Below are 12,461 nucleotides of genomic sequence, written 5' to 3' on the forward strand. Positions count from 1 at the left end.
CGCCCGACCCCGCTCTCAGTATTCCATCACTTCGCAGCGGCCCCGCAACCGGGCGGCTCCGCCCCGCCCCGCCGCAGGGAGCGCCTTCCGCACCGCCCGGGGCCGCGCCGCCCTCCCGCCCTCGGGGCCGCCCGCCCCGCCCCGCCCCGCAGGACGGCCGGCCCGGGGGCGGCGCTGCGCAGGGCCCGGCTCAGGTGCAGCGGGAGGAGGAGGAGGACGACGGGGAGGACGCGGCGGCCGTGCGCGGCAGTGCCCTGAGAGCCGCCGCCATGAGCAGCGCGGAGCCGCCGCCGCTCGGTGCCGGACCGCGGGCGCAGCCCGCCTGGAAGAAGGAGATCCTGGAGCGGAAGCGGGCCAAGCTGGCCGGAGCGGCCGGCGGAGAGACGGAGTCCGCGGCGGCGGCTCGGGGCCCGGCGGGGACGGGCGAGCGGCTGGTGGTGGCCGAGAGCTTGGGCCCGCTCCGAGAGAACCCGTTCATGCGGCTGGAGAGCGAGCGGCGGCGGCTGCGGCAGGGGCTGCCCGGGCACGGCCCCGAGGCGGCGCGGCCGCTGCAGCAGCTGCTGGAGCTGTACAGCGCCGTGCCGGGCATCCGCACCATCCGCGCCGACAACATCCTCATCATCGAGTCGCAGCCCGACGCCGCCGCCTGCTTCGCCGACGGGGACGCGCCGTCCGGGCGCCGCCGGGATCCCCCCGCCGCGTCTCCTCCGCGCCGTCCCGACCCGCTGCGGGAGCTGCTGGCCCGCCGGGGAGCGGCCGTCGCCGAGATCCGCGCCGACCGGGTCCTCGTCTACGAAGCGGCCGAAGCGCCGGAGCCTCCCGAGGCCGCCGAGCCGGGCACCGTCAGCCGCCTCCTGGAGAAGTTCGGCCAGCGACCGCGGGGCCGCCGTCGCCGGGGCGGGGAAGCGCCGGCCGGGGCCGCTCACCCTCCGGCGGCTCCGGGCTCCCCGCGCTCCTCCGCTCCCCCCAAAGCGGCGCCGACCTCCCCCCGCCCCTCGGTCCCGAAGGCCGCCCCGGCCTCCCCCCGCGCCGCTTCTCCCCGCGCCGCGGTCCCCCAGCCGCTGCCGGCCCCCCTCCCCCAGCCGGCCGCCCCCCGGCCCGCGGGTCCCCAGGCGGTCCCGGTGTCCCCCCGGGCTGCCGCCCCACCGGCCGTCCCCGTCTCTCCCCCCGCCGCGATGGCTGCGCCCAAAGCCGCAGCTCCCCAGGCCAACTGCTTCCTCCACAAGATCGGCTCCAACTCCTTCACTGTGACCCCCCGGGGCCTGCCCCCCCCCAGCCGCGTCCCCCAGCCCACCACCCGGGCCGTGCCGCCCAAAGGGCCGCCAGTGCCATCCGCCAGCGCTGCCAATGCCAGGAGGCCAAAGCCGGAGGAGGTTGAAGTGGCCGCATCACCCCCGCCCAGTGCCAGTCTGGCCCCCAGTGCCACCCAGCCTCTCTCTGCATTCGCCCCTCGGGCCGGGGGCTCCTTCGAGATCCACCCGGCCCCCAAGCCCGACCTGGCTGCCATCCCTGCTCACGACCTGCAGGCTCAGGCTTTGGCCAAGCTGCGCCTGAATTCACGCAACTCCTTCCTCTTCGTGCCCCGCCGGGAGGGTGGCGCAGCTCTGCCTGCTGCCCAGAGCAACAGAGCGGGACCATCACCGCCGCCGTCCCCGCAGCAGAAAGGACAGAAGGAGCCCCCACGGGTTTCCGCTCCGGAGCAGGAAGAGCCGATCGCTTCCCCGCCGGCGCCTCTGGATCCGTCGGTACCTGTGACTTACATCGATGACATTGTGGACACGGTCGGTGGGGAGCTCTCCCCGAGGGCTGTGAGGACGGAGAACTTGGATCAGCCCGGAGGAACCGGCCCTGAGCTGGAGATGGAGGTTTCCTCTGTGCCCCTCTACAGACCGCACTCCCCTGGGCTGCACCAGAGGGGAGGTAACACCTTCACTGTGGTGCCCAAAAGGAAGCCCGGTGCCTCGGGGCCGCAGGGTCTTACAGAGGCTGGTGGGAGGCCTCCTCAGCGGGAGGAAGAGGAGGAGGATGAGGAAAGCAAAGGAAGAAGCAAAGCTGTAGAGAACGCTGATGGGCCCCAGGTGGGGACGTCCCACAAAAAGCGCTACCCCACGGTGAACGAGATCGAGGTGATCGGCGGGTACCTGAACCTCGAGAGGTCCTGCATGAGCAAGACGGGCTCCCGCCGCAAGAAGGTAATGGGCTGGGGCTCTGCTCTGAGCAGGGAGGCCCAAAGGAGCTCCTCACGGCCCGTGGCGTGGCTTCTTGTTCTGCTGGCAGCACGGAGCTGTGTGAGCTGCTGGGCAGGGAGGTGGGCAGCTTGGGTGGGATGCGTTCTGTGATAACAGCACGGCCCCTCCTGCAATCTCTTCTCGGAGGTGCAGTGACAGAAGGTGAACTGATTGGGGGATGTAGAAGGTGGAGGAGAGCTGTGCGGGCGGAACGGCTGTGGCTGCCCCTCAGCCCTTGCTGTGCTGTGTGCACTGAGCTCCCCGGGATCGCTGGCATTGCAGAGCGCGGTGCCACGCTGGTGCCTTCCCTGGATTAGGGACCTATTGATAGAGGCTCAGGAATTAGGTCTCTATTAGGCAGAAAGAGATGAGCGCCAACTTAACTCCTCCTGATGGGATTATGCCACCTGTCTGCTCCGTGGGACAGCAGCTGCCGCTCAGCTCAGAGCTGCAGGGTTCACCCATTGCTCCAAGTTTGCTGAATTGAGAGTTCAAACAGCTTCACAAAACGTGTTGGGGTGTGATGGAGGCACAGCTGGCAGAGCTGATGTGCTGAGATGTAGGCGTGAATTGTTCTGCTTGCCGTGGTGACAGGCAGCACAGGCACTGTGTCACTACAGACCTTGATCTGTGGGTTTCTGACATGTTTTTCTGTAGCAGGCAGAGCTGTTTGACGTTCCGTTACCTGAATTCCACCGAGCGTTTGATGGACTGAATCCACACAGCTGCCTGAGGTGCTGAGCATCACAGTGCGAGGGAATCCTTTGAATGGGATTCATCTCATTTGGGAGAGAGGCGGCGAGCGCTGCTCCTCTTGGCTTAATGTTCTTAAGTTCCTTCATAGGAGCAATCAGCGTGTATTAATTAAGGCATGTGGCAGATGAGAAGCATGAGAGCCGTGCAGCAGAACAGGCAAATCTGCTCAGGTGTTGCCATCCTTTAAGCAAAAAGGAAGAAGGGAGATGAGGACAAAGCTAGTGCAGCATGTTGTTGGAGGTGGGCAAACTCTGCAGAAGGACGCAGGGGAGCCCTGGCACCTCCGTCCCTGGGGCTGTTTGAATGCAGTGCTCTGATCCGCTTGGACCTGCTCCAAGCAGGACTTTGGGACAGAGACACCCAGAGCTCTTTCCCAGCCCGAGGTACTGCGTGTGGCTCTTTGGCAGCTGTTGTGTCTGCCGAGTGCTGGGTTTGCGTGATGTTGGAGCCATGGCAGTGGCTGTCCCCTGGGACATGAAGGGCAGTAGTGCTGCAGGGCCTGTGTGCATCAGTAGTGGAGTTTGCTAAGGGTTGTGGGGGTGCTCTGTGTGGGAGCTGCAGAGAGCTCACTTCTGAGAGAGGTTAAAGGCAAAGGAGTAATGAACTGTCATGGTGCAGAGGCTGAAATAAATGCAAAAACCCTTTAGGAAAGGAGGCCCAGCCTTGAGTTCCTGGTGAGATGCGGCCTTGCCCATGGGTTTTGTGCCTGCTCCTTTCCCAGCTCTGTGGTGCGGCTCTGTAGCCAGGATCTGGGGGATGCTGTAGCAAATGGAAAGAGTTCTGTTTACTCTTAACCTAGAGGATGTTTGTGGCTTTTACTCTGGATAATGAGGCTGAGTGTTGATGCCTGAAAAGGAAGGAGCTTGCATGAGAACGCATTCCTTGGTCTCTTCCCAAGAGATCGCTGTGTGTCGTCAAGGCAACCAGCCAAAAACATGAGTTCTGTTTTGTAGATGTGTTGGGCTTTTCAGAAACTTGGTTTTGGTCTGAGCTGGGCAGGAGCAAACATTTGTGTGCTGTTCGCATTGGGCTGCTGAGCCACCCATCCCTGCAGGCTGGCCCCAGTCCATCCCCATGGCTCTGGGTGCCAAGCCCTGCTTGTGGCCTCACTGTGGCCCCGGGCCTCTGGCTGCTGCTGCTGCTCAGGGCCCTTTGGAAGTCAGCTTTATTGCTCCTCAAGTGTGCGAAGTGACTGTTCTGGGGCTGGGGCTGTCTACTTCTGCTGGACAGTGAGCTGGTGGTGGGAGGAGAAGTGTGAGGGGGATGGAAAAGCTGTCCCAGCTCTTTAGTAGAGGCAGCTCGAGCTGCTGAGATGGGACAGGTGTTCACAGAGCTGTGATGGTGAACGTGGGGTTGTGTGGGGCCAAGGGGGGTAGAGACCTCACTGCACTCTCAGTGGGGAGTGGGCTGCCTGTATGGGCAGGGGGCTGGGCGCTCGTCCTCCTGCAGGTCTGTCCCAGGGCCGTGTGGGTCTGTCCCTCTGCTCTGTGACCGTTCCAAGAGACCTCTCCATGTGGCTCTGGGCAGCCTGGTCTGGTGGTTGGCGACCCTGCGCGTAGCAGGGGGGTTGAAACTAGATGATCATTGTGGTCCTTTTCAACTCGGGCCATTCTGTGATTCCATGGCCTCACCATCAGTGCAGGTGCAGCAGTGCGGTGGCTGCGGAAGAGGCTGGCTGAGCTGTCAGCTGGGGCAGGGAGGACAGGATACGTGCACAGGGATGGGAGGAGACCTACTGACCCTTGTTCTAAACAGGGTGCCGGGGAGAGGATGCAGAGCGTGGCTGTGACCTCTGTTCAGTGCTCATCTTCATCCTCCCTTATGGCAGCGGAAGCGAGGAGACGTCAGTCTGCCAGCAGCCGCAGGTGGGAGGGAAGGCCTTGCTGCAGGGTGTGGATCTTTTGGATCTCTGAGGATAAAATTTGGCTTGGGCGAGTTGACAGGAAGCAATCCTTGGTTACGTGCCAAAATAACATACCTGGGGTTGTCAGCGTGGTAGGAATCTGAGTTTCTAAGCAATGTGTGGCTGGCATGTTGGAGTGGGTGCTGGGGGGCTGCCGGCTGCTGGGCGGGTGGGGAGCCCAGGAGTCTGTCTGGCTTCAGGCTTTGTGCTTCAAGGACGATGGAGTTTGGGCTTACCCATGCAGTCCTGCACGCACAGAAGGTGCTCAGGCTGTGCTCATCCCTTATGTCTCATCAAGTTCATCCCCAGACCCAGTTTTTGCCCTTTTGGGGACCCTGCAGGAAAGGTGACCTCTAAGGCAGGCACCCGAGTCCTGTGGGTTTCAGGGTGTGAGAGCCAGTGGGCACCACAGTATTGATGGAAGGTGAGCAGCAGCTTTGTGCAAACAGGGCTTACAAGAGCAAGATGGGATCCACACAGTTCGAACCCAACGCTTCCCTGCTTCTCTGCAAAATTGCCTACAAAGATTGTAGTTTAGCCAAATTTTTAATGTTTTGAGCAGCTTAAAGCATGAATGTAGAATGCAGATGCCCACGTGAATGTCTGTTGGACACTTGCTGCAGACATCCCCCAGCCTTTCAGCATGGGCAGTGTTGGGCAGCAGTTCTGTGGGTCTGACCTGCTGAGCTCCTTGCTCTGTAGTTTTCCATCTGCTCACTTCTGGAGGTGGTTGGTGAGAACCAGCTGTGGCTCAGGATGCTGGCAGGAGTGAGCACCTCCAGCTGTTGCCCAAAGCTGTTTGCAGCAAGCCTGTGCCATGTGGAATTGAATTGGTGGCAGCTGCTGGCAGTGCTGTTTGCAAGGTATGGCACAAATAGTTTTGCCTGGTAGTGAAAGCAGGGATTTGTCTGCAGAAACCTGATGAAGATTCCTTCCCCTCTGTATTTTGGAAGGTGCAAGTCAAAGATTGGTTTTATTGACCTTTTTGAGAGCCTGTGCATTGCCATTTTCTGTTTCTCACGCCTGTGCTGTGCTGGTGGCACTGATTTGCCACCTGTAAGGAGGGGCTGTTGGATGTATCTGACAGGGACGTGTTGAATTTTTGGTCGGTGAGGTCAGCAGTGGTGAGTTCTGCTCAGAAAGTTTCTGCATGCCTGAGCTCAGCCTGGGGCCGTCCCCAGCAGAGATGGTCTCCAGCAGGACCTCCCCTTTCTAACTGCTGATCTCGGGCTGTGCAGTGGGTGGCTGAAGGCTGCAGACAGCAGTGCTTAGAGCCGAAAGCACCCGGCAGGCCGGACCTGAGCGCATTGATGTGTGTGTTGGTTTTTTGTTTACTTGCTGCCTGCCAGCGCCTCTGAACATTGCTTCTGTCGTACCAGCCCAGTACCAATGGAGCAGATGAGTCATGCTCATCTCCTCAGCAGTGGGAGGGCTGTTGCAATCTGGGGTTCTCCATGGCCTCACCTGTGCTGAGCTGCTCCTGCGGTCCTGCACTTCACTTCCGCCCATCACATGCGTGCGGATGAGACAGAAGAACTACAGTCAAAGCTCTTAAGCAAGTCAGAAGCTGGTGGGATGTGCCCAGGGCTCAGTCCGGCCCCACAGTGTGAGAGATTTGGAGTGCTTTGTGCTCTGGATGGCTGTGCAGGAAGTCACACTGAAGGGTCTGTCGTGCCGAGAAGCTTTGTAAGCATCCTGGGCAGATCCGGCGCTGTTAGTGAAGGCGCCAGGCCCTGGCACTGATTGCACCGTGGTTCTGCCTGCTCTCTTTGTGCATTCAGCTGCATGCCATGCAGGGAGAGTCGTCTGACCCTTACGGGCTGAGCAATGCGTGGATTCCTTGTTGAGCCGTGGCAGGCTGTGGCTCTGCATGCAGATGTGCAGAGGGATGAAGGGCTCCTGTGATGAATCGCTGCTTTGTGCCGCACCGCTTGTGGCCGGCTGGGCACTGGGACTTCTGCTTGGCTGAAAGGAAGAGTTAAAAAGAGCTGTGCGCCCTGCGATGCTCTGGGGATGTCCCTGCCCTGTTCTTTCTCAGCAGGAATTTGAAACTTCCCCATGTCTTGTGTGAGGAGTTTAATATTTCGAATCTCCATGCATTGCTCCTGTCTACCATGTGCTTCAGCATATTGATTACACAGGGCTGCCTTTGTGGGTTGCCTTGTAAATGGAGACTTTCTTGTTTTGCCTGGTGGTTGGGAGCTGGGATGCAGTCCTGGAGGTGATCTCCCCTTTGCCAGCAGCACAGTGCTGCCCTGGCGTGCTTTGCTGTAAACCCTTAGTGTTTCTGGCTCTATTCAGTAGCTAACTCAGTTCTGCAGTTGATCACTGAGTAAAACCAAGTGTTGCTGTTGGAGAACACGTCTCAGAAAAGCATGATCAAGTGAATTGAAGGTGGAACAGCTGTACAGAGTGACAGAAAATTGTCATCTGTCATTTCTGAGCACACCTGGGGAACTGCAGCCAGAGCAGTATGGGGTTAATCTGATAGAGGAGCCACGTCTTGTGTGCTCCATCCCTGGGGAATTCCAAGGAAAAACCCTTCCTTCTTGTTCCAAGGAAAGGCTTTAGATGTACGGATGCTCCTTATCTTCTTTAGAATGACTGCCAGTGCCTTGTTAATGTGTTGAGGCCACTGCAGAGCTTGTAGCCGTGCATAGGTGGTGTGCCTGGGGTTATTCAGCAGTTGGGCTGGCACACGGTTGTGCTTCAGGACAAGTATGAGCACGTTGATAAGCTCACTGCTAACTCCTCTGGAATGGGTGACCTTCCCAGAGGGCCTTTATCTTTGGGTTTCAGAGAGGAAACTTGCTGAGATTGTTTGGATCATTGACTGCAGGGCTGGGTGAGAAGCTGCAGTTCCTGTGGAAGCGTGCAGCTTTGGAATGCCACCGCCTGCTAAGCTTGTGAGCGTGGTCAAGCTGAGTCACGGGGACTCTTGTCTCCTTTCAAATGTATGCTTCTGCCCTCTGTGCCTTCTATTTGTCCATTGTACCCCATGGCAGCATCAAGCTTGGAGGACTGTTCTGCATTACAGCACCCAGCATGCCCAGGGTTTGGTGCTTGCTCAGCTGCCCCTGCTATCCCTGCGGGTCTCTAAGGGATGCTGTGCAGCAGCAGGCTTCCCAGGGCCCCAGCTGGCTGAGCTGCAGTTCTCAGGTCTCTGGTGCGATGTCTCAGGGTGTTGTCTTTGTGTCACTGACCAAATCTCTTGACTACCACTGTAGTGAAAAAGATGTAGCAAAGCTCTTTGTGAGACTGTATGGAAGCACGGGTTGACTTTCTTTCAGAACGCTGATTTAATCATGCTTGAATGAAAGTTTCAGTCCAGTTCTGCTCAACAATCTGTGCTCCCTGCAGGTATCAGCCCAAACCCTCTCGCTGCTGCTGAGCAAAGAAGAGGCATTTGGCTGACCAGGCATGAAAAGCTGCTGAACCAGCTGCCCAGAATCACACCCAGCAGTGTGCTGGCAGCCCACGCGTGCCCTGGGGATGTAGGAGACAGTGCTGTCCCTCATTTTGTCACTTCAGGATTACATTGCTCGGGGAGGAGAATGGTTAGAGGGAATTAGTAGCTGAGAGGAGCAGCTCTGCTGTTGCTTTGGCTCTGCTGTGCCTCCCAAGCATGGTGCTAATGGGAGGAGAAAAGCCACAACGCAGAGATTGATCTGCATCCTCAGCTCTGGTTTGCTCTGATATCTGTGCTGGGAGCTGCCCTCAGTGCTCTGCTCTGTCCTTCGCTGCAGAGACTTTCAGGCTTCTCACCCTGACTTTGGGAGGTGAGGCATCAGCCAGCCTTCCCTGTTTGTGTGGCAGGTGGCTGTGAATTGGTGATATTATTTCTGGTCTGTGTACATAGTGGGTGCAGATTGCTCCTGACAGCATCTCTCAAAACAAAGCAGACTTCCCTTTTTCCTTTTTGTGTTCCTAAGCCGTGTACAACTACCAGCGTTAGGCTTGCTGGGCAATGTTTACCCTGGCTTCTCTTTCCCGAGTAGTGTATTACTCATTACTGCTCAAATCCTAGCAAATAAATAAATGATTTTTGCTATGGCAACAAGAAGCCGGTTTCTCAACAGCACAGTGTTCCCCCCAAAACAGCTTTATTCTTCCCAGCTCATTGCAGGGAGTGTTCCTGTGTAGGTGCACGGCTGGGGTTGGGCTCTGGTTATGTGACACAGCTCTGCATAAAGCATTCCACTGAGCAAATACTGCTAAATCCCTGCAAACGCTCCCGGCTGAAGGCTGCAATTTTCCTCCCTTGAACAAGACTGGCTCTCAGGATGTGTTTTTCTCCTAAAGCAATAACCCCAGCACCTTTGTGTTCCTGCAAAGCCAGGGCTGCTGTTGCTGAATTTCTAATTAGTGATTTCCAGCTGCTTCCCAGTCTCACAATAAGCAGCTCCTCTGCTGTTTGCTTTGGCAGGGTGCGTCCTTGAGAGCTCTGTGGCAGCAGGGCTTCCGTGGTGCGTAGGGGTGGGGTATCCACGTGGACTGGCTGGTGGGGTGTGGGGCTGGCCCTGCTGCAGGTGAATAGCTTCAGCATTGCCTCCTAGAGCACAGCAGGGACCTGGCATTGGCTGTGGGCAAATGGGAGCTGCTTGGATTCAGGCCCTCTGTCTCTGGGTCTCAGAGAGGTGATTGTTCCCCTCTGCTCTGCTCTTGTGAGGCCCCATCTGCAGTACTGTGTCCAGCTCTGCAGCCCCCAGTACAAGAAAGACAGGGAGCTGTTGGAGAGGGTCCAGAGGAGCCACAAAGATGATCAGGGGGCTGCAGCACCTCCCCTATGAAGACAGGCTGAGGGAGCTGGGCTTGTTCAGCCTGGAGAAAAGAAGGCTGTGGGGTGACCTCATTGCAGCCTTTCAGTACCTAAAGGGAGCCTACAAACAGGAGGGGAATCAACTCTTGGAAAGGGTGAGTGACAGCATGACAAGGGGAAATGGTTTTAAGCTGAGGGAAGGGAGATTTATGTTGGACGTCACGGGGAAGTTCTTTACAGAGAGAGTGGTGAGGTGCTGGAACAGCTGCCCGGAGAGGCTGTGGATGCCCCGTCCCTGGAGGTGTTCAAGGCCAGGTTGGATGGGGCCCTGGGCAGCCTGGTCTAGCATTAGGTGGGATGGTTGGTGGCCCTGCATGTGGCAGGGGGGTTGGAGATTCATGATCCTTGAGGTCCCTTCCAACCCGGGCCATTCTGTGATTCTGGGTGCTGCTTGTGCTGCTCCTGCTGGGGCTCTGCTGCAGAGTGGGGCTGCTTTCTGCCCTCACCCCATGCACAGCTTTAGTCCTGATGGGCCTCAAGGCTATACTTCTTACAGCTTTCCTTCTCTTAGCAGAAAATGAGGAAAACTGAGCTCTGTCCCAAACTTGGATGGCTCAGCAGCTCCATCCCGCAGCCCCCAGCCTGGCAGCGCCGCTCAGCCCCGCACAGAGACGCATTGTGAGCCATCAGTGCTGCCTCGGGCCAGGGAGCATGTAGGTCAGCAGCAGGCAAAGCTTGGGGAGCAGCACTGGGGTGCTCCAGCACAGGGATGTCTTAGTGCAGCCCCCATCTCTGAAATGGGATCACCCCCCGTGCTGCTGGAAGGCTGCTTAGGGCCACGTGTTGCTCCTCAGCCCGGGGTGTTTTGTATGCGAAGGGGCAGATGCACTGCATCTCCTGCCTGCTGCTGACTGCACAGGATGCAGAGAGACTACAGAATTAAGCAAGATGGATCCTGCCCCTTAATTCTGTCCGTAACCCTATTAGCTCAGTGTTAAATGCAGTTAGGAGTAAGGGGATCAGAACACCCTTTTAGGCAGCTGGTCCTGAACCCTGATCCGCATTGGCTAGATACTCCCCTATTTTTGGCTTAAACGTATTCCTGGCAGGCTTATCCTCCTTGTTTGTCTGTGTTGTGTGCTGGCATCAGCAGTTCTTCTCTGCTCCTTGGTGTTTATTTTCTTGGTGTACTTACAAAGAGCTTAAACACTTCTCCTCGACCTCTGTTTTTGTTAGTGTCAGCAGGCTGAATTTCAGCTCCACCTGCCCAAGAAAGGTGAATTGATTGTAACCAGATCTTCAAAGCTGTAGGTAATGATTAGGACAGCTCTGAACCTGGAAGGCTACATCTGGAGTTACTGTGTCTAAGTTTGGCCTTTCTGCTCCAGGGAATTTGTGCCTTCTGCTTTTATTCACGCATGTTGAAGTTTTCACCATTGCTGAAGTTGTAAGGAGGCTCTTAGATCAACCCTTGATCTTAAACGTCCACCCACATGTAGGATGCTTGCCGTTTGACTTTCTAAACAACCCATACAGTTCTGTTGTTTCCCTTGTCTGTGTTGCAAGTTGGAGCCATCTTCATTTCTCAGCCTCCCAGTTATCGTGTGAAGGTCGTTAGTGAGAGTACTTAATAAAACTGCTTTTGAAACAGAACCTTAAGGAGCTCCCACTTATCTGGCACTTCTGCTCTTTGATATGGCCTGTTACCATCTTTCCCTTAGCTGCTTCTATCTTCTGATCTCTGATATTAATCTGTTCTTTGCCTTGTGAATTGTTTCTTACCATGATGCCCTGCCAAAATGTGGTCCTGACCACTGGTGTTTCTAGCGTGCAGGAACTCAAAGGAGTTGGCAGGTGGTAAGAGATGTCACCTTTTCAACATGAGGGTGTTTTCCTTTCCTCCTTGGCAGCCCCGCTTCCTGCTGGGGATGTGCAGCAGAGCCCTGGCTGCTGGCATCGCAGTGTGAGGCGGTGGCAAGAAGCTGAAGTACCCTGCACCTCTGGGGCTCCTGACTCTGTCCCGTCTGTTTGGCTGTCTGCCTCTGTGCTTCCTCTCAGCACAGCAGAGATTCAGCAGGGCACGTGGGGAAAGGCGTGGGAGGACACAGTGCCTTCCTTACAGATGGGGGAGCTTTGGGGTGGAGGTGCTCTGCCAGCGCAAACATTGGGAGCGATGGTTTCTCATGCTGCTTTCTAACAATTCTCCTTTGCTGTTGTCTAGATGAAGATCTCTTTCAACGAGACAAGTTTGCAGACCATGTTTGAGTATCCATCTGAGAACTCACTGGCGGAAGAGGAGGAGGAGGAGGAGGAGGAAGGACGCACTTCTGAAACAGAGGAGGACAAATCTCACACCTTTCACATTCCACGCCCGAACAGCACTTTGCATCCCAATGGAGCTAACCCAGGTGGGTGAGGCACAGCTACTGCAGGGTTACTGGTGGTGTCTGTCTCTGTGTTGCCTACAGCCCTTATGTGTCCCAGACAGCTGGAGATGTTAGCAGAGGTGATATGGCAGCAGAATTGGTTTTAGTGGGGACAGAGTTTGAAACCAGATCAGGGAATTCCCAGACCTCTCTTGCATGAGATACGGTGAACCTTAAAAATGTAAAACTTAAAAATAAAAACCCTTTATGCTGAGAGGGTTGGTGCTGCTGCAATGTCTGCTAGCAGCTCTGGGCAGGGGAACTGACAGCCACATGGCACAGGCTTGTACCTGCAGCAGGAACAGGTTCCTTGCCCGTCCTGCAGATGGGCTGCTTCCATCCTGTTCCTGCCAGAATCATGACCCCTCTTCCTTTTGGGGTGGTGTGAG

General features: G+C 56.9%; 1 protein-coding gene across 2 annotated transcripts in view; it reads left to right on the forward strand.

Annotated features, from left to right (window-relative positions):
* The first annotated feature begins 159 nt into the window (after positions 1-159).
* Positions 160-12,461, forward strand: part of TPRN (taperin) — a 15,254-nt gene continuing 2,952 nt past the window's right edge. For both annotated transcript variants that reach the window (XM_031602047.2, XM_090121664.1), the window contains exons 1-2: positions 160-2,192; positions 11,868-12,054. In XM_031602047.2, coding sequence (XP_031457907.2) covers positions 270-2,192; positions 11,868-12,054 — 2,110 coding nt within the window. In that variant the 5' untranslated portion in view covers positions 160-269. The remainder of the gene's footprint in view (positions 2,193-11,867; positions 12,055-12,461) is intronic.

Source organism: Phasianus colchicus, chromosome 19, assembly GCF_987193195.1.
Source record: "Phasianus colchicus chromosome 19, bPhaCol1.hap1.1, whole genome shotgun sequence".
NCBI lineage: Eukaryota > Metazoa > Chordata > Aves > Galliformes > Phasianidae > Phasianus > Phasianus colchicus.